Source organism: Oncorhynchus clarkii, chromosome 7 (genome assembly GCF_045791955.1).
Source record: "Oncorhynchus clarkii lewisi isolate Uvic-CL-2024 chromosome 7, UVic_Ocla_1.0, whole genome shotgun sequence".
NCBI classification, from domain to species: domain Eukaryota; kingdom Metazoa; phylum Chordata; class Actinopteri; order Salmoniformes; family Salmonidae; genus Oncorhynchus; species Oncorhynchus clarkii.
This window is the reverse complement of record NC_092153.1, coordinates 6,833,778-6,856,533: the sequence shown is the minus strand read 5'-3', so window position 1 is coordinate 6,856,533 and position 22,756 is coordinate 6,833,778. Positions and strand designations below refer to the sequence as shown.

The window sequence follows — 22,756 nt, the reverse complement described above, 5'->3', positions numbered from 1 at the left end:
AAATTGCCCTTTTTACACACGGAAATGACTACTGTCAACATGCCGACACATGTGTGGCATGCTTGAAATAAATGAATGTACTCTTTCTGTGATGTTTATGATAATTTAAATAATAACAAATATAGAGAACAACTACCAACATGAAGTTTGCTTACAGGGTAAGTGATACCATTTAGTAGTCTGTATCTGCTTGCTAGCTTTAGTGGTTAGTTAGTTAGCTAGCTAATCTTTCTAATGTCTGCCTCCAGTTCTCCAATTTGTTGGGAGCTGTGTATCGTCGTGGGAATCTGAGTTTCTCCAAGGATGGCAACTCTGTGATAAGTCCGGTGGGAAACCGCATCTCCGTCTTTGATCTAAAAAAGTAAGATGGCATCTGATTATAGGATTCATTTTATCTGCTAACTAGCTACATGTTATAGCTAGCTAGATTCCTTTACAAGACTGTGTTGATTAAAATACGTTTTTAACTTATTGCATTTGGAGAACAGACTAACTGATCACGTTCTCTTTCTAACAGCAACAAGTCAGAGACACTGCCAGTGTCCACTGCCAAGAACATCACCTGTGTCGGCCTCTCCCCCGATGGGAACCTGGCTATACTGGTGGATGAAGATGGAGCAGCGTTGCTGATCAGCCTGATCACAAGGGCTGTTCTCCATCACTTCCACTTCCACAAACCTGTGGCCAGTATCCGCTTCTCTCCTGATGGCAGGTCAGTCCCTCACACATCATGACACACGCTGCATTGCTACATCATTACATCAGCTGATGTAGCCTAATGTCTGTTGGTGTGACTCTCTCCTGGTCCTCAGGAAGTTTGTGGTAACCAAGGAGAATGTAGCGTTGATGTACCACGCTCCCGGGAGGAACCGGGAGTTCAATGCCTTTGTCTTGGACAAGAGCTACTACGGACCCTACGATGAGACCACCTGCATCGACTGGACCGACGACTCCAAGTAAGTCACTGGCCCACCTAGAACATGTTTCATGTCACCTGGCAATGGAAAACCAGCTAACACTGCTTACCCCGACCACTGGAGTTTAGCATCCCCCAGTATACAGTTTTGTCTTGTGACCCTTCCTTATATAATGGTAGTAGTAAAGAGAAACCCCCTGCCTTAACTCTGTTTCCCCCACGCAGGTGCTTTGTGGTGGGCAGCAAAGACATGTCTACCTGGGTGTTTGGAGCCGAGCGCTGGTCCAACCTCATCTACTACTCTCTGGGGGGACACAAGGACATCATGGTGGGCTGCTTCTTCGAGAAGGACAGTTTAGATGTGAGTGTTCTCTCTCGGGTTTCCCCCTCAGCCCTTCTCTGTGTCCAACATGTTCTGGGTTTCTCTCTGTGCCCTGTGTGTGTTTGCAGATTGGAACCTGCGTGTGCTTGTGCATCATTTACCGTATGTGAGTTAAAGGGATGCTTCGGGATGTTGTCAACGAGGCCCTTTGTCTACTTCAACAGTCTGACAAACTGGTGGATACCATGTTTATGTCTCTGTGTCCAGTATGAAGGACGTTAGAGGTAGCACAATGACTTGAAGTGTATGGGTATCTGCTATCATGCCAAAACCCCAAAGTATCCCTTTAAGTGTGTGTGTGTGTACATGTTTCCATAGTGACCTGCTGAATATGTGTGTGTTCCAGTTGTACACAGTGAGCCAGGATGGGACGCTGTGTGTGTGGGAGAGTGATACGGAGCTGGACGGGCTGGTTCTGAGAAAGACCAGGCTACCAGCGGAGAGAGGAGAGGAGAAGGAGAAAGGAGAAGGAGAGGAGGAAGAGCCCAGAGGAGAGGTGATCAGAGGGAAAGGAGAAAGACCCAAGGAGAAGGAGGGAACCAAGAACGTCAGATACAAACAGAGGAGCAAGTATGTCATCTCACAAACATGTTGAAGTATCTGTGGTACAGCAGCAGACTGCCAACGGCTTGTCTGGCCAGGAGTCTAACCAACTCTTACTAAGCCATTTACAAATAAACATTGATGATACTTACATTTGTTTTGGGCCGACTGAGTGTTACCGATGTGAGGTTGGTTTCTGATTGGACGCTGCCTGTTGTGTTGGTCTCCATCAGACACTTCTTTAACAAGGAGGGTGACTTCAACAACCTGACGGCTGCAGCGTTCCACAAGCCCACACACATCCTGGTGACTGGGTTCGCCTCGGGGATCTTCCATCTCCACGAACTGCCCGAGTTCAACCTCATCCACTCCCTAAGGTCAGGGGTCATACACACACTAACTCCTCGACTGTTGAACCACTCAATGACCAGTTTCATTCAGGCCCCAAGTCTGCAGTTCTTGCTCGTGGGTGTCATTCATCATAAGTTGTTAAGACAATTAGGTTTTGTTGTATTATTGGCTAGTAGCAATAACTCCTGTATGTTTTCATGTGTTCTCTCAGTATCTCAGACCAGAGGATCGCCACAGTGTCAATGAACAGCTCTGGCGACTGGATAGGCTTTGGCTGCTCAGGTATGGTCTCATGGTGTCTCAATTAACATACCCAACTAGCACATCCAAAATATCATCAATAACCCGTGTGACATGTGACCTTGTGTTGTCCAGGTCTGGGCCAGCTGCTGGTGTGGGAGTGGCAGAGTGAATCCTACGTGTTCAAACAGCAGGGACACTTCAACAACATGGCCGCCCTGGCTTACTCCCCCGACGGACAGTACATCGCTACAGGAGGGGATGATGGGAAAGTGAGTTCTTATACATTTTTCTCCATGGCCTGTTAGCTGCTGTATCTCCGTTGTTCTGTTGTGCCAAACCACGTTGGCTGAATGATACGACATTTTTGGAATACCAAGGTCATGAAAATGGTGACCCTGGCCGTGACCCCACTCCCTGCGGGAGCTTTAGGGGGAGTTGAAATATGCAAGAAACACAATTTAATTACACAACAAGTATAAGCACCCCCCAAATGATTCTATGGTTAGGTAACAGCAGGATTTTCCTGTGTTTTCAAACAGGCATGTGAATGCTGATGGTTTTCTGTGTTTCAGGTGAAAGTGTGGAACATGACCAGCGGCTTGTGCTTCGTCACGTTCACAGAACACACCAGCTCTGTCACTAACGTCACCTTCACCTCCAGAGGCTTTGTCATCGTCAGCGCCTCCCTGGATGGAACGGTCCGAGCCTTCGACCTGCACAGGTAAGAGAAGACACCTGGTGAAGGTCGCTTCACACCACGCCTACACACCACACCTACACACCACGCCTACACACCACGCCACACCTACACACCACCCCTACACACCACACCTACACACCACGCCTACACACCACACCACACCTACACACCACGCCTACACACCACACCTACACACCACACCTAAACACCACGCCACACCTACACACCATGCCTACACACCACGCCTACACGCCACACCTACACACCACGCCACACCTACACACCACGCCTACACACCACACCACGCCTACACACCACGCCTACACCACACCTACACACCACACCTACACACCACACCTACACACCACGCCTACACACCACGCCTACACACCACACCACACCTACACACCCCGCCTACACACCACGCCTACACACCACGCCTACACACCACGCCACACCTACACGCCACACCTACACACCAGGCCTACACACCACACCTACACACCACGCCTACACACCACACCACGCCTACACACCACGCCTACACACCACACCTACACACCACGCCTACACACCACACCTACACACCACGCCACACCTACACACCACGCCTACACACCACGCCTACACACCACGCCTACACACCACACCTACACACCACGCCACACCTACACGCCACACCTACACACCAGGCCTACACACCACACCTACACACCACGCCTACACACCACACCACGCCTACACACCACGCCTACGCCACACCTACACACCACACCTACACACCACACCTACACACCACACCTACACACCACGCCTACACACCACGCCTACACACCACGCCTACACACCACACCACACCTACACACCCCGCCTACACACCACGCCTACACACCACACCTACACACCACACCACACCTACACACCACGCCTACACACCAGGCCTACACACCACGCCTACACACCACGCCTACACACCACACCACGCCTACACACCACACCTACACACCACGCCTACACACCACACCTACACACCACGCCACACCTACACACCACGCCTACACACCACGCCTACACACCACGCCTACACACCACACCTACACACCACGCCACACCTACACACCACGCCACACCTACACACCACACACTACACACCACGCCACACCTACACACCACACACTACACACCACACCTACACACCACACCTACACACCACGCCTACACACCACACCACCACGCCACACCTACACACCACACCTACACACCACGCCTACACACCACGCCACACCTACACAACACGCCACGCCACACCTACACAACACGCCACGCCTACACACCACACCTACACACCATACCACACCTACACACCATGCCTACACACCACGCCTACACACCACGCCTACACACCACGCCTACACACCACGCCTACACACCACGCCTACACACCACGCCTACACACCACACCTACACACCACACCTACACACCACACCATGCCTACACACCACGCCTACACACCACACCTACACACCACACCACGCCTACACACCACGCCTACACACCACACCTACACACCACACCTACACACCGCACCACGCCTACACACCACACCTACACACCACACCTACACACCACACCTACACACCACTCCTACACACCACGCCTACACACCACGCCTACACACCACGCCTACACACCACACCTACACACCATTCCTACACACCACGCCTACACACCACACCACAAACCTGTTTAAGACAGACATGCACAATACTCACCCTTTCAATTAAAACGACAACAAACTAGCAATGCAACATTATATAAACCTTCCCAGAAACATGTTTTCCCTTTCAATCACATCCACTAGGAAGGTTTCATAGAGACACAGGCTCTATGGTTAATGAGTGGTTCATACTGATAGTTGATTTCAATCACATCCACTAGGAAGGTTTCATAGAGACACAGGCTCTATGGTTAATGAGTGGTTCATACTGATAGTTGATTTCAATCACATCCACTAGGAAGGTTTCATAGAGACACAGGCTCTATGGTTAATGAGTGGTTCATACTGATAGTTGATTTCAATCACATCCACCTGGAAGGTTTCATAGAGACACAGGCTCTATGGTTAATGAGTGGTTCATACTGATAGTTGATTTCAATCACATCCACTAGGAAGGTTTCATAGAGACACAGGCTCTATGGTTAATGAGTGGTTCATACTGATAGGTGATTGTCTGGAACTCCTGTATCTACACAGGTACCGTAACTTCCGTACGTTCACGTCTCCGCGGCCGGCCCAGTTCTCGTCTCTGGCGGTGGACCCGAGCGGGGACCTGGTGAGCGCTGGGGCCCAGGACTCCTTCGAGGTCTTCATCTGGTCCATGCAAACTGGACGCCTGCTAGAGGTCCTGGGGGGCCACGAGGGCCCGGTGAGCTGTCTGTGTTTCAGCCCGGTGCAGTCCATCCTGGCCAGTGCATCATGGGACAAGACGGTCCGCCTCTGGGACATGATGGACAGCTGGCAGACCAAAGAGACGCTCCGTCTCACCTCTGATGGTAAGTCCCGACCTCAGTCTCCCCTCAGTCCCTTCCACAGCTCTCTGACTGACAGTCATGTTAATGGGATAGTTTCCTGCTAAATTAGCATTTCTTCCTAATTTTCCTAATCCAGAGTTGTTAGTTGTTTCCAGACAGACACTTAGTCGTAGTGTGGCCGAGTGTAGAGACGATTTGGGATTCAGCGGAAGTAATGGTAGTAGGGGAAACACTGAATGAATGTCTCTGTCTCCGATTGGTTGTGCAGGCCTGGCGGTGTCGTACCGGCCAGATGGTCAGGAGCTGGCCGTGGCCACGCTGGACGGAGAGATCTCCTTCTGGAGCCCCCAGTCAGCCAATCAGACGGGCTCGGTCAGCGGACGCCACGACCTGAAGATGGGACGCAAGGAGACCGAGAAGATCACCTCCAAACAGTCTGCCAAGGGCAAGTGAGTGGAATAACCTGTGTGTTTCTGCCAGGGTCCTGGTTATTGGACCAACAGTTCATTTCCCTGGCAGCGTCTTAGCAATTACCTCATAGTTTCCCTTCGGGCATTAAGTGTGGCCACCCGTACTGTGTATTCCAGGTCCTTCACATCGCTGTGCTACTCTGCAGACGGGGAGTCCATCCTGGCTGGAGGCCAGTCCAAGTTTGTCTGCATCTACAACATCAGAGAACAGATCCTCATGAAGAAGTTTGAGATCTCCTGCAACCTGTCCCTGGACGCCATGGAGGTACAATATTGACCACAGGTTGACCTGTACACCTACAGAGCATATATACAGTACACCTACAGAGCATATATACAGTACACCTACAGAGCATATATACAGTACACCTACAGAGCATATATACAGTACACCTACAGAGCATATATACAGTACACCTACAGAGCATATATACAGTACACCTACAGAGCATATATACAGTACACCTACAGAGCATATATACAGTACACCTACAGAGCATCAGCATATATACAGTACACCTACAGAGCATATATACAGTACACCTACAGAGCATATATACAGTACACCTACAGAGCATATATACAGTACACCTACAGAGCATATATACAGTACACCTACAGAGCATATATACAGTACACCTACAGAGCATACAGTACACCTACAGAGCATATACACAGCACTAATAGAATGGCGGCTAGCTGTCTTCTAGTCAGATGTTGCGTGAGATTGATCTCGTCTGTTTTCTATCTCCTTCAGGAGTTCTTGGACCGGAGGAAAATGACAGAGTTTGGGAGTCTGGCGCTGGTGGATGAGGGGGTGGGCGATGGGGACGGGGTAGAGCTCAGTCTGCCAGGGGTTAGGAAAGGAGACATGAGCTCTCGCCATTTCAAGCCTGAAATCAGAGTGAGCTCTCTCCGCTTCTCTCCTACTGGTTAGTATCAGGATTACAAGTGTCTCATCTGAGCTGGTTCTGCTGAAGAGTCCACCTGGTGCATCGTTCTGTACCACGGATATCCAATGTCAACGCTTCTCTTCTCCCTCCACCTCTCTTCTCTTTCCCCTCCACCTTTCTCTTCTCTTTCCCCTCCACCTCTCTCTTCTCTTTCCCCTCCACCTCTCTCTTCTCTTTCCCCTCCACCTCTCTTCTTCTCTTTCCACCTCTCTTCTCTTTCCCCTCCACCTCTTTCTCCACCTCTCTCTTTCCCCTCCATCTCTCTTCTCTTTCCCCTCCATCTCTCTTCTCTTTCCCCTCCACCTCTCTCTTCTCTTTCCCCTCCATCTCTCTTCTCTTTCCCCTCCACCTCTCTCTTCTCTTTCCCCTCCACCTCTCTCTTCTCTTTCCCCCACCTCCACCTCTCTTCTCTCTCTCTCCCCTCCACCTCTCTTCTCTCTTCTCCCTCCACCTCTCTTCTCTCTTCCCTCCACCTCTCTCTTCTCCCTCCCCTCCACCTCTCTCTTCTTCTCTTTCCCCTCCCCTCTCTTCTCTTTCCCCTCCACCTCTCTTCTCTTTCCCCTCCACCTCTCTCTTTCCCCTCCACCTCTTCTTTTCCCCTCCACCTCTTTCCCCTCCACCTCTCTCTTCTCTCCACCTCTCTCCCCTCCACCTCTCTCTCTCTCCACCTCTCTCTCTTTCCCCTCCACCTCTCTTCTCTTTCCTCCTTTCCCCTCCATCTCCTCTTTCTCCACCTCTCTCTCTCTCTTCTCTCTCTTTCCCCTCCACCTCTCTCTTCTCCCTCCCCTCCACCTCTCCCCTCCACCTCTCTCTTCTTCTCTTTCCCCTCCACCTCTCTTCTCTTTCCCCTCCACCTCTCTTCTTTTCTCCACCTCTCTTCCCCTCCACCTCTCTTCTCTTTCCCTCCACCTCTCTTCTTTTCCCCTCCACCTCTCTTCCTTTCCCCTCCACCTCTCTTCTCTTTCCCCTCCACCTCTCTTCTCTTTCCCCTCCACCTCTCTTCTCTTTCCCCTCCACCTCTCTCTTCTCTTTCCCCTCCACCTCTCTCATCTCTCTTCTCCCTCCACCTCTCTTCTCTTTCCCCTCCACCTCTCTTCTCTCTTCTCCCTCCACCTCTCTTCTCCCCTCCACCTCTCTTCTCCCTCCACCTCTCTCTTTCTTCCCCTCCACCTCTCTCTTTCCCCTCCACCTCTCTCTTCTCTCTTCTCCCTCCACCTCTCTTTCCCCTCCACCTCTCTCTTCTCTTTCCCCTCCATCTCTCTTCTTCTCTTTCCCCTCCACCTCTCTTCTTCTCTTTCCCCTCCACCTCTCTCTTCCCTTTCCCCTCCACCTCTCTCTTCTCTCTTTCCCCTCCACCTCTCTCTTCTTCTCTTTCCCCTCCACCTCTCTCTTCTTCTCTTTCCCCTCCACCTCTCTCTTCTCTCTCTTCCCCTCCACCTCTCTCTTCTCCCTCCACCTCTCTCTTCTCCCTCCACCTCTCTCTTCTCCCTCCACCTCTCTCTTTCCCCTCCACCTCTCTCTTCTCTCAGGTCGTAGCTGGGCTGCTACCTCCACGGAGGGTCTGCTAACCTACTCTCTGGACGGGGCGCTGGTATTTGACCCCTACGACCTTGACCTGGACGTGACCCCCGCCAGCGTCCGCCGACAGCTGCGCCAGGCCAAGTGGGCAGCAGCCATCGTGCTGGCATTCCGCCTCAACGAGACCGCCCTCACACAAGAAGTCCTGGAGGCCGTGCCACACCACCAGAGTGAGTGCTCATGGGCATTTAATTGAATAATGTCTTGTGACTTTAATTTCTGGTAAAAAGTGCTGCGATCTGTACTTGTTTGTAAAAATGAGAGGTTGGGTATTGGAGGATGTAAGAGTTAGTTTTTTGTAACCACAGACGAGTAGATTATCATGGAAGTAGTCACACGCCATCAGCATGTCCTGTGTGTGTGTGTTTTAGTCACCGTGGTGTGCGGCTCCCTGCCTGACGTCTATGTAGAGAAACTGTTAGGTTTCATAGCATCAGCCCTGGAGCGATGTGGTCACCTGCAGTTCTACCTGAGCTGGTCCCAGTCTCTCCTCACGCAGCATGGACAGAAACTCAAAACCAGGTGGGTACTGCTGGCCACAAACACACCATAGAAATAAGCCTGTTATCTTCCGTATCAAAAACAGTTGACCATTTACTGAGAGGAGACAGGCCATCTTGTAGAGTCATTTAAAGGATTGTGAAGCCACAGCAGAGGGCAGACTGATAAACACTGGTTTGTGGTGATCAGGTCAGGAGCTGTTCTCCCCACCATTCAGTCACTGCAGAAGAGTATTCAGAAACACTTTGAGGATCTCTCAAAACTGTAAGTCCAAATATATTACACCTCTCTCTTATTTTAACTTTCTTTTCTCACAAAGTTATGTTTTGTCTCGGTACAGATCTGTGTGTGTGTGTGTCCTGCAACAGTGTGGAATGTGGTCGTTTGTGTCCTGTATCAGTGGGGAATGTGGTCGTGTTCATTTGTCTCTGTGTCCTGTAACAGTGTGGAATGTGGTCGTGTTCGTTTGTCTCTGTGTCCTGTAACAGTGTGGAATGTGGTCGTGTTCATTTGTCTCTGTGGAATATGGTCGTGTTCATTTGTCTCTGTGTCCTGTAACAGTGTGGAATGTGTTCATTTGTCTCTGTGTCCTGTAACAGTGTGGAATGTGGTCGTGTTCATTTGTCTCTGTGTCCTGTAACAGTGTGGAATGTGGTCGTGTTCATTTGTCTCTGTGTCTTGTATCAGTGTGGAATGTGGTCGTGTTCATTTGTCTCTGTGTCTTGTATCAGTGTGGAATGTGGTCGTGTTCATTTGTCTCTGTGTCCTGTAACAGTGTGGAATGTGGTCGTGTTCATTTGTCTCTGTGTCTTGTATCAGTGTGGAATGTGGTCGTGTTCATTTGTCTCTGTGTCCTGTAACAGTGTGGAATGTGTTCATTTGTCTCTGTGTCCTGTAACAGTGTGGAATGTGGTCGTGTTCATTTGTCTCTGTGTCCTGTAACAGTGTGGAATGTGGTCGTGTTCATTTGTCTCTGTGTCTTGTATCAGTGTGGAATGTGGTCGTGTTCATTTGTCTCTGTGTCTTGTATCAGTGTGGAATGTGGTCGTGTTCATTTGTCTCTGTGTCCTGTAACAGTGTGGAATGTGGTCGTGTTCATTTGTCTCTGTGTCTTGTATCAGTGTGGAATGTGGTCGTGTTCATTTGTCTCTGTGTCCTGTAACAGTGTGGAATGTGGTCGTGTTCATTTGTCTCTGTGTCTTGTATCAGTGTGGAATGTGGTCGTGTTCATTTGTCTTTGTGTCCTGTAACAGTGTGGAATGTGGTCGTGTTCATTTGTCTTTGTGTCCTGTAACAGTGTGGAATGTGGTCGTGTTCATTTGTCTCTGTGTCCTGTGCAGTTGTGACTGGAACATGTACACCATCCGCTACGCAGTCGCCCTGTCCAAGCAGAAGGGTGTGAAGAGGACAGCGGGGGACGCTCTCTGTGACAAGGACGAGAGTGAGGACTCTGAGGTGATGAGCGAGGCCTCTCTGGAGGAGACAGACATGCTCGTGTAGGATGCAGCCACAACCTCTTGAGTGGTGGACTTCCCATCATCCACTCTGACCTGAATAACCATTGAGTGGTGTGAAGCAGACCCACTGCAGTTCTTCTACATCTAACCACTGATAAAGGAAAGGAGACAAGGAGAGGAAGCCACTCAAGAGTACGATGATGCAGCTTCAACAAGGTTCTGTTCCAATATCCACACTAGCATACCACTGCTACATTCCAATGAAGCAATGTATTGGGCAAGCATTTTAAGTGCTGTAGTATGCTAGGATGAACATCGGAATGTAGCCAAGAGACACTGACCTCATCACACAGGGCCTCTCCCAGTGCCTTCTGGGAAATCAAGATGGCCACCAATAGGCCAAAGGAGAATGACTGTGGCAGACCACAAAGGATCAAGCTGTGCTAGTGAAAATCTGTTTATTTACAACAAAGTAGATGTAAACATGTTTTTGTTGTAGTAAACCGTTTGAAAAATGACTGATGAATAGTTGTGTTAAGTTACCTGGATCACCACCAGCGCCTGAAATAGTGATGGGGAAAATGTATACAGTTAAAACCTCTTAAGGACCGCAATATTATTTTGGATACCAAGTATCAGTTCTATATTTGTCATCTTATAGAATGACAAGCTGAGTTGCTAGTGATACTAAAATAAACCATTTTATTTCCTTTTTATTCAAAATCATCAGCTGTATTAAAGTTGAAAGTCATTTTCCTCACCCTGATATGCAGGTCTGTACAGGCTGACATTTGGACAACTGGTTCATCTCAAACACCACATGAGAAATATACATGTCCACAGTACAGGGGTCAGCTAGAGGCATAATCATACCTGATGACAATAGAAACCAAAGAAATCAATTGTCCTTCGAGTGGCTTGAAAGTTCCTTTAAGAACACTACTGGTCTCCATTTGACTTTAAATATGAAGACTCAAATCAGTCAGACTAGGCAGAAGCAAGAATTGTGCTGCCGTGCTGCATTCAATCCGTATTGAGTCATCGTATACCGGGAACAGTCTCCAAACATCGCCTTTAAATCTCAACCAGCTGTAATGCAGATCTTCCAAGTCTGGTGTCTTCCAACCTGAAACCTTTCATATCTATTTGACTTACTCTGGACAAGGCATCCATTGGCCAAATTTACAGTAGTATTCAGTTGCCATAGAGACATTTCTTTTTGGTACATTAAATCATATACAATGGGTCCCTTACTCAGGCTGCGTCCCAGTCAAAGGTTATACTCTACATAGAGAACAGTGTACCATATGGGGTGAAGTTGCCCCAGAGCACAGATCTAGGATCAGCTTACCCCAGTCCTCCCTAAGAGGGGAACACTAACCACCCCCAAATCAGTGCATATGGGCAACTATATCCTTAACCAGTCTGTCTATATACATGGCAACTTGAAAGTAACCAAAGACTAGTCCTTTACAATAACCCTGCATTACCATTTCTTAGGGCCACGAGATTCAAGTTCTGCTCTCCAGGCAGTGGGTTCAACCAAACAGGGTTAGAAAGGGTTCATCTCTCAGACCATTTACATACTACACAAACCCAGGACAAAATCTAACGTGCTCCAGAAACCCACATTGCAGTTCATTGCAAGGCCCTTACCAACATCAGGCTACCTTTCCAAGATAACATTGGGAGAATTCGTTCAAGCACAACAGTGAAGGGAGGAATGTGTGACAGTGACAGCAGGGCAATGTTACAATTGACAGATTGTGTTTTTGGATTAGATGAGGAAGAGTTGTGTTCCGTGAACAGCACTACATTAGTGAATATCCTTCGACAAACTGATCGTTGACCAAAAACAAGGAACCAAAAATGACATGGATAGATATTGCATCCATTCCATATTCACCACCCCCCATTCACGCAGTCACACAAGAAGAGCAATGTCCATTAGGATGTAGAGCAACATCATTCCTAAACACCAGATTTATTCATACTGGGTCCATTCCACACTACAGTTCCCATCAGCCACTGGGCTCCAGGCCAACAGTTGGGTTCCCAGGTAACGGTTGGATTGGAACGTTTGTGTTTTGGCCATTCAACCAAAGGTACGGGGAGGGAGTGGTCCGGAAAAACTGAAGAAGAGCAGGGTGTGTCCTTTCCTGGACCCGCCCCTTCTGATCCACTGCAATGCATCACGGGCCACAGTCTACCTGTGGCCTAGGTAAAAACAAACACAGAAAGAGTTTAATAAAACCAGGCCACATAGGAGGGGATGTTTTTCTATAAATGCCAGGGATTGAAACTACAGGGTAATGTCATGCAATTGATGCAAGCTGGTAGTATCGCTAAGTCTTGGAAGGAAGAGCTAGCAGGTGCTATGGTGTTACTGCAGGAGAAACGATCAGGTAAAGCATGTGATTGTTGCAGTAGAAGCAGGTTGGGAGAGCTAACTAGTCAGTCTAACTTTGTTAGGACAAGAGTTAGAGCAAAGGATACAGATTAACCACAAACACACCACTTTATCCCTCAGATCAACTAAAAGCTAGTCTATATGATAGAGTACACACCACACACACACACCTGTTCAGTCAGATTCATCCTTGCTCATACAAAGTACATGTTTCACACACACACACACACACCTCTCTCTCATGCACTGTTAGCACATCCACACTAAAGCGGACACTGACCTGCGATGTATTTTGCTCCAATTAACATTAACATGCTACCCAGAATGTAAAAGCCCAGTGGGACACTACTGAAGATACTAGTTTCACCTGGACGATGTCCAAACCCAGGTCCAATTCAAGCCAGACAGGAGAGAGAGAGAGAGAAACAGCGGGACACAGAATTACCACCTCTGGGTACAGCTTAACCAGCCTGTTCCAAGATCCCTTTATTTCTACTGTCTTGCCAACTCCTACGGTTATTGGCGTGATGATGACCATAAGAGTTGGCAAGACAGCACAAACAGGCCTGGGACCAGGCTACAGCTCAACAACATCGCCACTCTAGATTACAATGTCTTGGACTTTTTCAGTTTAGAAGTTGACTGTGTTTTTAGGAATTGGAACAGCCACCCAGTCTGTCACTGTATTCATTAGGGGCGCCACTGTTTAGTCTTACTGACCCTGGTTGTTATACACGGTGCTATTATGGAGCAGCCTACATTAAACCCGTCAGTATTGAAGTGGAGAACAGTCCCTACCATTTCCATTAGAGATGGGTTCAGTGGTTTCCCAGTTCATGGCTCTCTGTACGGCCTTCTTCCAGCGAGCATATCGAAACTCACTCTCTACAGAGCACAGAGGGGGAGAACACGAGAGAGGGGGAGAACACGAGAGAGCAAGACAGAAATAAATACATCATCCCATTTATTCACATGGGCACAACAGCAAACATTTTGCAGTTTGCTGGGTTCATGTATATTGTCCTTACCATAGGCTCCCTGACCTCCAGGGTTCATAGAGAGAGAGACAGACAGATATATTTACCTATGTCTGTGTTCAAACAAATAGGAACGGCTAGCAATGAGATACGGTAACAGTGGTGTCCCTTACCTCCAGAATGGAGACAAATACTTTTGACCTACAGTACCAGTCAAAACCTTGGACACCTACTCATTCCAGGGTTTTTCTTTACACCATTTTCAAGTGTAGAAGAGTGAAGACATCAAAACTATGAAATAACACATAGAATCATGTAGTTACCAAAACAAACAAAAATATATATATTTTTATATTTGAGATTCTTCAAAGAAGCCACACTTTGCATTCTCTCAACCAGCTTCATGAGGTAGTCACCTGGAATGCATTTCAATTAACAGGTGTGCCTTGTTAAAAGTACATTTGGGGATTGTTTTCCTCCTTAATGCGTTTGAGCAAATCAGTTGTGTTGTGACAAGGTAGATGTGGTATACAGAAGATAGCCCTATTTGGTAAAATATCAAGTCCATATTATGGCAAGAACAGCTCAAATATGAGAAACAGTCCATCACAGGGCTCCCGAGTGGCTCAGTGGTCTAAGGCACTGCATCTCAGTGCTTGAGGCGTCACTACAGACCCTGGTTCGATTCCAGGCTCTATCACAACCGGATGATAGAGTGCTAATGAGTGCTGCATTAGATGACTTGGCCTCCACAATCACCCGACCTCAACCTAATTGAGATGGTTTGGACGAGTGATGAGTTGGACTGCAGAGTGAAGGAAAAGCAGCCAACAAGTGCTCAGCATATGCGGGATCTCCTTCAAGTTGGAAAAGCATTCCAGGTGAAGCTGGTTGATAAAAAAGCCAAGTGTGCAAAGCTGTCATCAAGGCAAAGGGTGGCTTCTTTGAAGAATCTCAAATATATTTAGATTTGTTTAACACTTTTTTGGTTACTACATGATTCCATGTGTTATTTCATAGTTTGTCTTCACTATTATTTTAAAATGTAGAAAATAGTAAAAATAAATAAAGACCCTTAAATGAGTAGGTGTGTCCAAACGTTTGACTGTTACTGTAGGTCTGTGTTCAAACAAATAGGAACTGCTAGTATTGAAATAAGGTAACAGTGCTTTACATGTCCCTTACCTTCAGGGTTGATTTGTGGCTCAAACTTCTCAGAGGTGACCTCACTGAGGTCCTCAGGACGCAGGCTCCAGACACTGACCCCCTCTGCTGCCCCCGCAGCCATGGCCGCCCCCAGGGCAGTGGTCTCAGGCATGGAGGGCTTCACTACAAACACATTCTTCCTCATCATTGTGGATATTAACATAAACATAGTTTGTGTGAAAGAGAGAGAGCGAGCGAAAGACAGACTTATAGAGACAAAGAAACAGAGAGAGAGTCTCTTACCAACGGGGATGCAGAGTATATCAGCTTGCAGCTGCATCAGTAGTCTGTTGGAGGTCATGCCCCCGTCCACCTGGAGCTGGGTCAGAGGGATCCCACTGTCCTGGTTCATCGCATCCAGGATCTCTCGAGTCTGGAAACAGACAGCTTCCAATGCAGCGAAGGCCAGGTGACTCTTGTTAGTGAACTGAGTCAGACCACAGATTATCCTGTGTATGAGAGCGAGATATTTTACACTTCTTGATTTAACGTTCCTTCTTTACCAAACGTAAGGGAAAGAGAATGGGCTCATTTAAAGACTAGTACTCACCCTCGTGCACTGGGCTCCCAGTAGGGAGCGTACAGACCAGAGAACGCCGGGACAAAGTAACAACCATACGACGTGCCCACTGAAGCCGCCAGTTTCTCTGAGGATGAAGGAAACAAGGAGGAGAGGTATGGAGACGGGAGGTATGGAGACGGGAGGTATGGAGACGGGAGGTATGAGACGAGAGAGAGTTATGTCATGATGTGTTCTGGAACACACCCCTCTATTAGTGTTGTGAAGGACTTCCCCTTACCCAGCTCTGTGGAAGTCTGAATGATCCCCAGGTTGTCCTTCAGCCAGCGAACCACAGCCCCCGCTATGGCCACTGAGCCCTGGCAACGACCAATCATAGACCAGTAGGGGAATTAAGGACCAATCAGAAAATAGAACTGACAACAGACCGATCAGGTCAGATATGACTGCATAATAGTGCAGTACAAGTTTAATCTATGATCCATGCCTACCTCTAGCGCGTAGCAGGCAGGTTTGTCTCGACCTAGTTTGTAGGCCACCGTGGTTAGTAGGCCATGGTCCGACATGACAGGCTGCAAGAGATAACAGTTAAACAGATATGTTAAAACAGACCTTTCAAGAGACAGGCAAATGCCTGTCTAGGCTGAGTGATGTCACAGATGAATGTTCCACATCTTAAAATTTTTTTAAAAGATGATTTGGAAGAAAATCACCTTGGCTCCAGTGTTTCTGAGTAGAAAGCAGCCAGTTCCATATCTGAAAGATAATCATACCTGGTCACTAACGTTTGTCACAGAAAAATATCTCAAAACTATCTTACAGTACATCCCAAATACATGGTTATATCACCAGCTATGAAAACCTTATGGAGAGAAGTCTTACGTGTTTTTGGCCTGCCCTTCCTGAAAGCACATCTGTCCAACAAGAGCAGCCGATTGGTCCCCAAGACACTGTAAACAAAGACCGTTCATATTGGTGGGAACAGGTGCCAATTACTCCTCATAACATCAGGAAATGTAATAAGAGACCTTGAACAGAGTAAGACAGGATGTTTCCAAACCTACCCCTGAGATGGGTATGCCACTAAGAGAGCCCGATTTCTGTCAAAGAAACAAAACGTGTTAGAAAAATGAACCAGCTTCACAGCTTAAAATTCTGGCCTACTCTGTTACCACAAGACCCAGCAAAGAAAGACTCTTCCCTGTATGAAACGCCATGTCAGTTTGATGTTTCAAGCTGCTGTAGAAGTGTTGCTTGTGTACAGACAGACTGTAGAAGTGTTGCTTGTGTACAGACAGACTGTAGAAGTGTTGCTTGTGTACAGACAGACTGTAGAAGTGTTGCTTGTGTACAGACAGACTGTAGAAGTGTTGCTTGTGTACAGACAGACTGTAGAAGTGTTGCTTGTGTACAGACAGACTGTAGAAGTGTTGCTTGTGTACAGACAGACTGTAGAAGTGTTGCTTGTGTACAGACAGACTGTAGAAGTGTTGCTTGTGTACAGACAGACTGTAGAAGTGTTGCTTGTGTACAGACAGACTGTAGAAGTGTTGCTTGTGTACAGACAGACTGTAGAAGTGTTGCTTGTGTACAGACAGACTGTAGAAGTGTTGCTTGTGTACAGACAGACTGTAGAAGTGTTTTACTCTACAGTACGGTGCTATAGCCAACAGAAGTTCTCGATGCAGCCAATCAAAGAGCATGAAGGAGACAGACAAATGCGGTTGTCTTGGAGACAAATGGTTTAAGGCACACAAGTCAAATATCTTCACTCCCATTGAACTCACTATAACCCTCAAATCACCAAAAGGGGCTAGGGATCGAAATGGAACGGAGACGACCGCAATGGAACTGAGTGGAAGAGTGAAGAGATTTACAGAACAGCTTGTAGAAACATGTCAACAGGATGAGGAGCAGCCAGACAGGAAGTAGACAGCAGCCCACTGAACACCTGGACAAGGTGTGGGGCATTGCAGTAAGGTGTAGGGCGGCATCATCCACAGTAGCGGAGCGGCATGCCACAACAGGAGCAGGAAGCACACACCCATCCAGTACATTTCCAATCTGATCCAGAACGGTTTGGTGGATGTCTGTGTCTGTTTCAGTCGGACCTGACTACTCAAGATGTGTTCTACAAATACACTACAAAAGCATGTGGACACCTGCTCATCTAACATCTCATTCCAAAACCATGGGTATTGATATGGAGTTGGTCCCCCCCCCCCCCCTTTGCTGCTATAACAGCCTCCACTCTTCGGGGACTTGCTTCCATTCAGCCACAAGAACATTATTGAGGTTGGACACTGATGTTGGGCGATTAGGCCCGGCTCGCAGTCGGCGTTCCAATTCATCCCAAAGGTGTTTGATGATGGGGTTTAAGTCTGGGCTCTGTGCAGGCCAGTCATGTTCTCCAACACCGATCTCGACAAACCATTTCTGTATGGACCTCGCTTTGTGCACGGGGGGCATTGTCATGCTGAAACAAGAAAGGGCCTTCATCAAACTGTTGCCACGAAATTGGAAGTACAGAATAGTCTAGAATATCATTGTATGCTGTAGCGTTAAGATTTCCCTTTACTGGAACTAGGGGGCATAGCGCGACCCATGAAAAACAGCCCCAGACCATTATTCCTCCTCCACCAAACTTTACAGTTTGCACTATGTATTGGGGCAGGTATCATTCTCCTGGCATCTGCCAAACCCAGATTCATCCGTCGGATTGCCAGATGGTGAAGCGTGATTCACGCGTTTCCACTGCTCCAGAGTCCAATGGTGGCGAGCTTTACACCACTCCAGCAGACGCTTGGTATTGCACATGGTGATCTTAAGCTTGTGTGTGGCTGCTCGGCCATGGAAACCCATTTCATGAAGTTCCCAACAAATAGTTATTGTGCTGACGTTGCTTCCAGAGGCAGTTTGGATCTCAGTAGTGATTGTTGCAACCGAGGTCAGACGATTTTTTACGCGCTACAGCACTCGAAGGTCCCATTCTGTGAGCTTGTGTGGTCTACCATTTCGCGGCCGAGCCATTATTGCTCCGAGACAGTTCCTCTTCACAATAACAGCACTTACAGTTGACTAGGGGCAGCTCTAGCAGGGCAGAAATTTGACAAACTGACTTGTTGGAAAGGTGGCATCCTATAACAGTGCCATGTTGAAGGTCACTGAGCTCTTCAGTAAGGCCCTTCTACTGCCAATGTTTGTCTATGGAGATTGCATGGCTGTGTGCTCAATTTTATACACCTGTCAGCAACGGATGTGGCTGAAATAGCCGATTCCACCAATTTGAAGGGGTGTCCACATACTCTTATGTGTGTAATATATATATTATGTGTGTACCTTGAAAATCTGTTTCACCCAAACTTTTAAAATGCTTTACATCCTATACAATAAAGGGGGGGGGGATCCCTATAAGTACATTTAGGGTGAGGCGTAACTCCCTAAAAATACATATATTTGTCTCAAAGCCTTAAAGTCTTGCTCAACACATCTAACCGTCTTCTCAATGGCTTGGAAATGCACCTTTGGATGGTTCAGTCACTGACACAGAAGCAAGATGACTGGGGATCACGTTCTGACAGAGCATTAACAGTGATGAGGACATCGATGAAGACCCCAATACTCACCAGGCTAGAACATATTTTCTATAGACAACAGGGACACACACAAAAGAATGCTTGTGACAACACCTCAAGCAAGTACAGACTATGAAAAACAGACTAAATGCCCTACGAATGTGATTCATAAATGCTTATGATTGGATAGAAGTACAGCTAAGCACAGGTTGTTACATAATAATCATAAGCATGTTGAATAGACAGAGCAACACTTCATAATTCACCTTCTCCCAACCCACAGACATTCACACAAAGACAATGGGGACTTACCATTAAGCCGTAGATTTCTGAGGAACTCCTCACTTTTGGGAGAATCTCCATTGGAATATCAAAATACCTGAAAGAACGTGTCAAAAACAGGAACAAGTGTAAATACACAGGAGATATGGTCTGTCTCACTGAATGGACATGTATGAGGGAGTACACTATGTAGTGGACGTTCACCTACTTGCAAAGCTCTGGGTCCCAGTCCAGGGTGTGGATGTTAAACAGCATGGTCCTGCTGGCGTTGGTCACGTCTGTGCAGTGGACTCCCCCACTCTTCCCCCCTGTCAGACACTGTGGGGGGGCAAACACAGACACCTGTCAGACACTGTGGGGGGGGGGAGCAAACACAGACACCTGTCAGACACTGTGGGGGGGGGGGGGAACAGACACCTGTCAGACACTGTGGGGGGGCAAACACAGACACCTGTCAGACACTGTGGGGGGGCAAACACAGACACCTGTCAGACACTGTGGGGGGGCAAACACAGACACCTGTCAGACACTGTGGGGGGGGGGAGCAAACACAGACACCTGTCAGACACTGTGGGGAGGGGGGGGGGGGGGGGGGGGGGGGGGGGCAAACACAGACAATACTGGACACATGTAAGATCTAATCAGAAACAGAGGACAACTTGTCTTGGAGTAGACAAGGCCATGGTGGGCCTTTCCTATCCTTACCACTCACACACAGACATCATAAACCCCATCTAAAGAGGTGTGTCCCTCCTACCCAGATGAGCCAGGAGTCGACGGTGCCGAACATGGCTCTGTGTGTCAGGACTGCCTCAGCGACCTCGTCCACATTATCCATCAGCCAGCGAAGCTTCACAGCACTGAAGTACGTACTGATTGGGAGACCAGTCTTGTGCTGAGCAGAGAGGGGGGACAATTATAACACATACCTCAGAGGTAGAACTGAGCTTATTCTTTTGTTGTACTTCAGATAGTTGGAATTGTTGGATTGTTTCTAGGACATTTGCCTTTGACGTCCAGGTAAACTAGGCCTGATAAAACATGACTGTCTGCAGTCGGTGTTCCCCGACGTCTCACCTTCAAATGGTTCTTGTTTCTCCCAGGTGTCTTGTTGATCAGACGCTCCACGGTCGACTGGGTCCGCAGGTCCAGCCACACTGCACACAACCAACACAACCTGGGTCTTTAAAATCCTTACAGGCCTTAGATGATGGCTTTATAGGTCATGAGGAAAGAGATGTGAACACAGGCACATATTCATATCTCACCAATAGCATTGTAGAGGGGCTCGCCTGTCTCTTTGTCCCAAACCAACGTGGTCTCTCTCTGATTGGTCACTCCAATGGCTAGAAAAGTTCACGTTTGGTGAGTGAAAGTGACAGTCTGTAATATGAGGAAGCGTTTGTGTGGGTGTGTGTGTGTGTTTTACCTTTGATGTTGGAGATGTCAATATTGAGCTGGGTGAGTTTCTCACAGGTTCTCTCCATACACTCGTACACAGACTGCAGGATCTCTTTGGGATCCTCCTCCACCCACCTAAACAGAGGGTTAAAGGTCAGAGGTTAATAGACCTCAGAGGTTACAGGTCATCCAGTTTGAATGGAATGGGGATTTGTAGAGGCAACACGGCTGCATGTACCGACCCTTCCTTGGGGAAACTCTGGTTGATCTCAACCTGGTGGTGACTGAGGAGCTCGGCTGTTTTAGCATTGAACACCTGGGGATGAGAAGAGAGAACAGGAGTGAACATCTGGACCAAAGCATCTCTGCTACCTAAACCGCAGAGTGGAACTGAAAAACAACTCATGACAACACAGATGAAAACAGGAGAGACGGACGACAACAGGAGAGACGGACGACAACAGGAGAGACGGACAACAACAGGAGAGACAGCACACAGAGTTATGATGTATCAGTTGTGGGAGAGGAGAGAAGAGGGGACAGTGTTAAGGGAGACGGGACAGACAGCTCCATGCCCCATCACAGTAGTATCCTCAACAGCAGACACCTCTCCAGGAAATGTGACAACAATAACACGGATAGCTCTTTAACAAATCAAAAAGTGTCCTTGTTAGTCATTAGCTTTCACACACACCCACCCCTCCTTTCCTGCCTGCCCTTCAGAGGGCTAGTGAAACATTGAGATTTTAGGGGTGACCCGTCAACCTGTCCATTCTGGTCCAAACTGGCTTCCGTAGGACACAACAGCTGGTTTCAATGTGGGGTAAGAAGATGCCATAGGGGAATAGCAGCAGGGGGAGGACTGGGACAGAGTGAGGGAGAGAGTCCCTCCAAGCCTACTGTTACACAAACTTCAGGCACTGGAGGATGTGCTGGTCTGCACAATGAATGAATTACAGACTCAGCATTTCTATAGCGGCTACACATTAGAACAGGATAGTCCTATCAACAAAGGGCTGGCGTGTGTGTGTGTTCAGGATTTCGCCGAAATGACATCCAAGAGGAAGACAGTAATTTAGTCAATTAGCTAGGAAAATTGAGTGAACTGTCCCTTAGTTAGTCCCACTACAGTCCTGCGTGTCCATGCATGAATGAACGATTACTAAACAACACATCTGCAGAAAGCACAAACATTCCGTCGATAGGACTAGAATAGAATGTGTACGGCTATATAGGTTACATTAAAAAAGCTAATCGGAGAGTTATAACGAAATCAACCGGGTGTCTAACTAGGTTATTTAAAGGACATTCACCGTTAGGCAAGAAGAACCATTCAATGCGACTGCGGGGGTTGTAACTCACCAGGAACCGCGTCGAGCTCGTACCCTGGTCAATGGCAGCAACGAGTGGCCCCAGCATTACCCTGCTCGAAGACGCAGCCATTCTACTGTTCATGTGCCCTATGTCCTTGCGGTGGTCGGGGCTAGCACTGGACTGTAGCTGGTTTTCTTTTGCCGCTGCCTGTACCTAGCTGCTGACACTTCGACCGCTTAAGCTCACAGAGACGCATGCGTGAGACTGCTTCTGATGACGCAGCAGCACCAAACATTGCTATCTGGGATCCTTGGGACGTCCCTACCCTTTTACCTAACCATAACGCTTACCTACAGTAACCATTTTAAATATCAACGTCAATGGACGTCCCAAGGATTCCAGATAGCGCAGACCAAACCAATGCGCAGGGATAGGGCGCGAATA

At 48.0% G+C, this 22,756-nt stretch overlaps 2 protein-coding genes across 6 annotated transcripts; one reads left to right on the top strand and one right to left on the bottom strand.

The window, feature by feature from the left end:
* On the top strand, positions 1–11,395 carry LOC139412777 (periodic tryptophan protein 2 homolog). The gene is made up of 18 exons (XM_071159481.1): positions 1–158; positions 249–361; positions 518–712; positions 813–956; positions 1,142–1,277; positions 1,645–1,868; positions 2,075–2,218; positions 2,404–2,474; positions 2,568–2,704; positions 3,008–3,156; positions 5,391–5,689; positions 5,937–6,117; positions 6,256–6,403; positions 6,896–7,070; positions 8,621–8,839; positions 9,041–9,191; positions 9,360–9,434; positions 10,511–11,395. Exons 1-18 carry the CDS (start codon positions 141–143, stop codon positions 10,668–10,670), a joined length of 2,739 nt encoding a protein of 912 aa, XP_071015582.1. The 5' UTR covers positions 1–140; the 3' UTR covers positions 10,671–11,395.
* On the bottom strand, positions 11,061–22,572 carry LOC139412783 (glycerol kinase-like). Of its 5 annotated transcripts, XM_071159495.1 has the most exons (21): positions 22,361–22,565; positions 21,241–21,314; positions 21,027–21,133; positions 20,866–20,943; positions 20,675–20,754; positions 20,355–20,492; positions 19,806–19,915; positions 19,628–19,694; positions 19,367–19,384; positions 16,805–16,840; positions 16,623–16,690; positions 16,454–16,496; positions 16,232–16,312; positions 16,021–16,099; positions 15,771–15,867; positions 15,464–15,669; positions 15,200–15,343; positions 14,066–14,080; positions 13,836–13,922; positions 13,318–13,404; positions 12,578–12,844 (listed from the first exon to the last, which is right to left on the bottom strand). In XM_071159495.1, the coding sequence occupies exons 1-21, from the start codon at positions 22,451–22,453 to the stop codon at positions 12,834–12,836; spliced, it is 1,719 nt and encodes a 572-aa protein (XP_071015596.1). In that variant the 5' UTR covers positions 22,454–22,565; the 3' UTR covers positions 12,578–12,833. The 5 variants fall into 5 exon arrangements, with proteins under 5 accessions (XP_071015598.1, XP_071015599.1, XP_071015596.1 ...); XM_071159497.1 differs by lacking the exon at positions 14,066–14,080 and having other exon boundaries at positions 11,061–12,844; positions 22,361–22,572; XM_071159494.1 differs by lacking the exon at positions 12,578–12,844 and having other exon boundaries at positions 13,301–13,404.
* Positions 22,573–22,756: the final 184 nt, after the last annotated feature.

Excerpts from the sequence above, each read along its gene's own strand:
- LOC139412783 (XM_071159494.1), bottom strand. The coding sequence starts at position 22,453 with ATGAACAGTAGAATGGCTGCGTCTTCGAGCAGGGTAATGCTGGGGCCA. Across the intron at positions 19,916-20,354 it reads TCGACTCCTGGCTCATCTGG|TGTCTGACAGGGGGGAAGAG; the intron begins GTAGGAGGGACA and ends GCCCCCCCACAG. Across the intron at positions 16,691-16,804 it reads GTGGCATACCCATCTCAGGG|TGTCTTGGGGACCAATCGGC; the intron begins GTAGGTTTGGAA and ends CTTTGTTTACAG.
- LOC139412777 (XM_071159481.1), top strand. Across the intron at positions 713-812 it reads CGCTTCTCTCCTGATGGCAG|GAAGTTTGTGGTAACCAAGG; the intron begins GTCAGTCCCTCA and ends CCTGGTCCTCAG. Across the intron at positions 6,118-6,255 it reads AAACAGTCTGCCAAGGGCAA|GTCCTTCACATCGCTGTGCT; the intron begins GTGAGTGGAATA and ends TGTGTATTCCAG.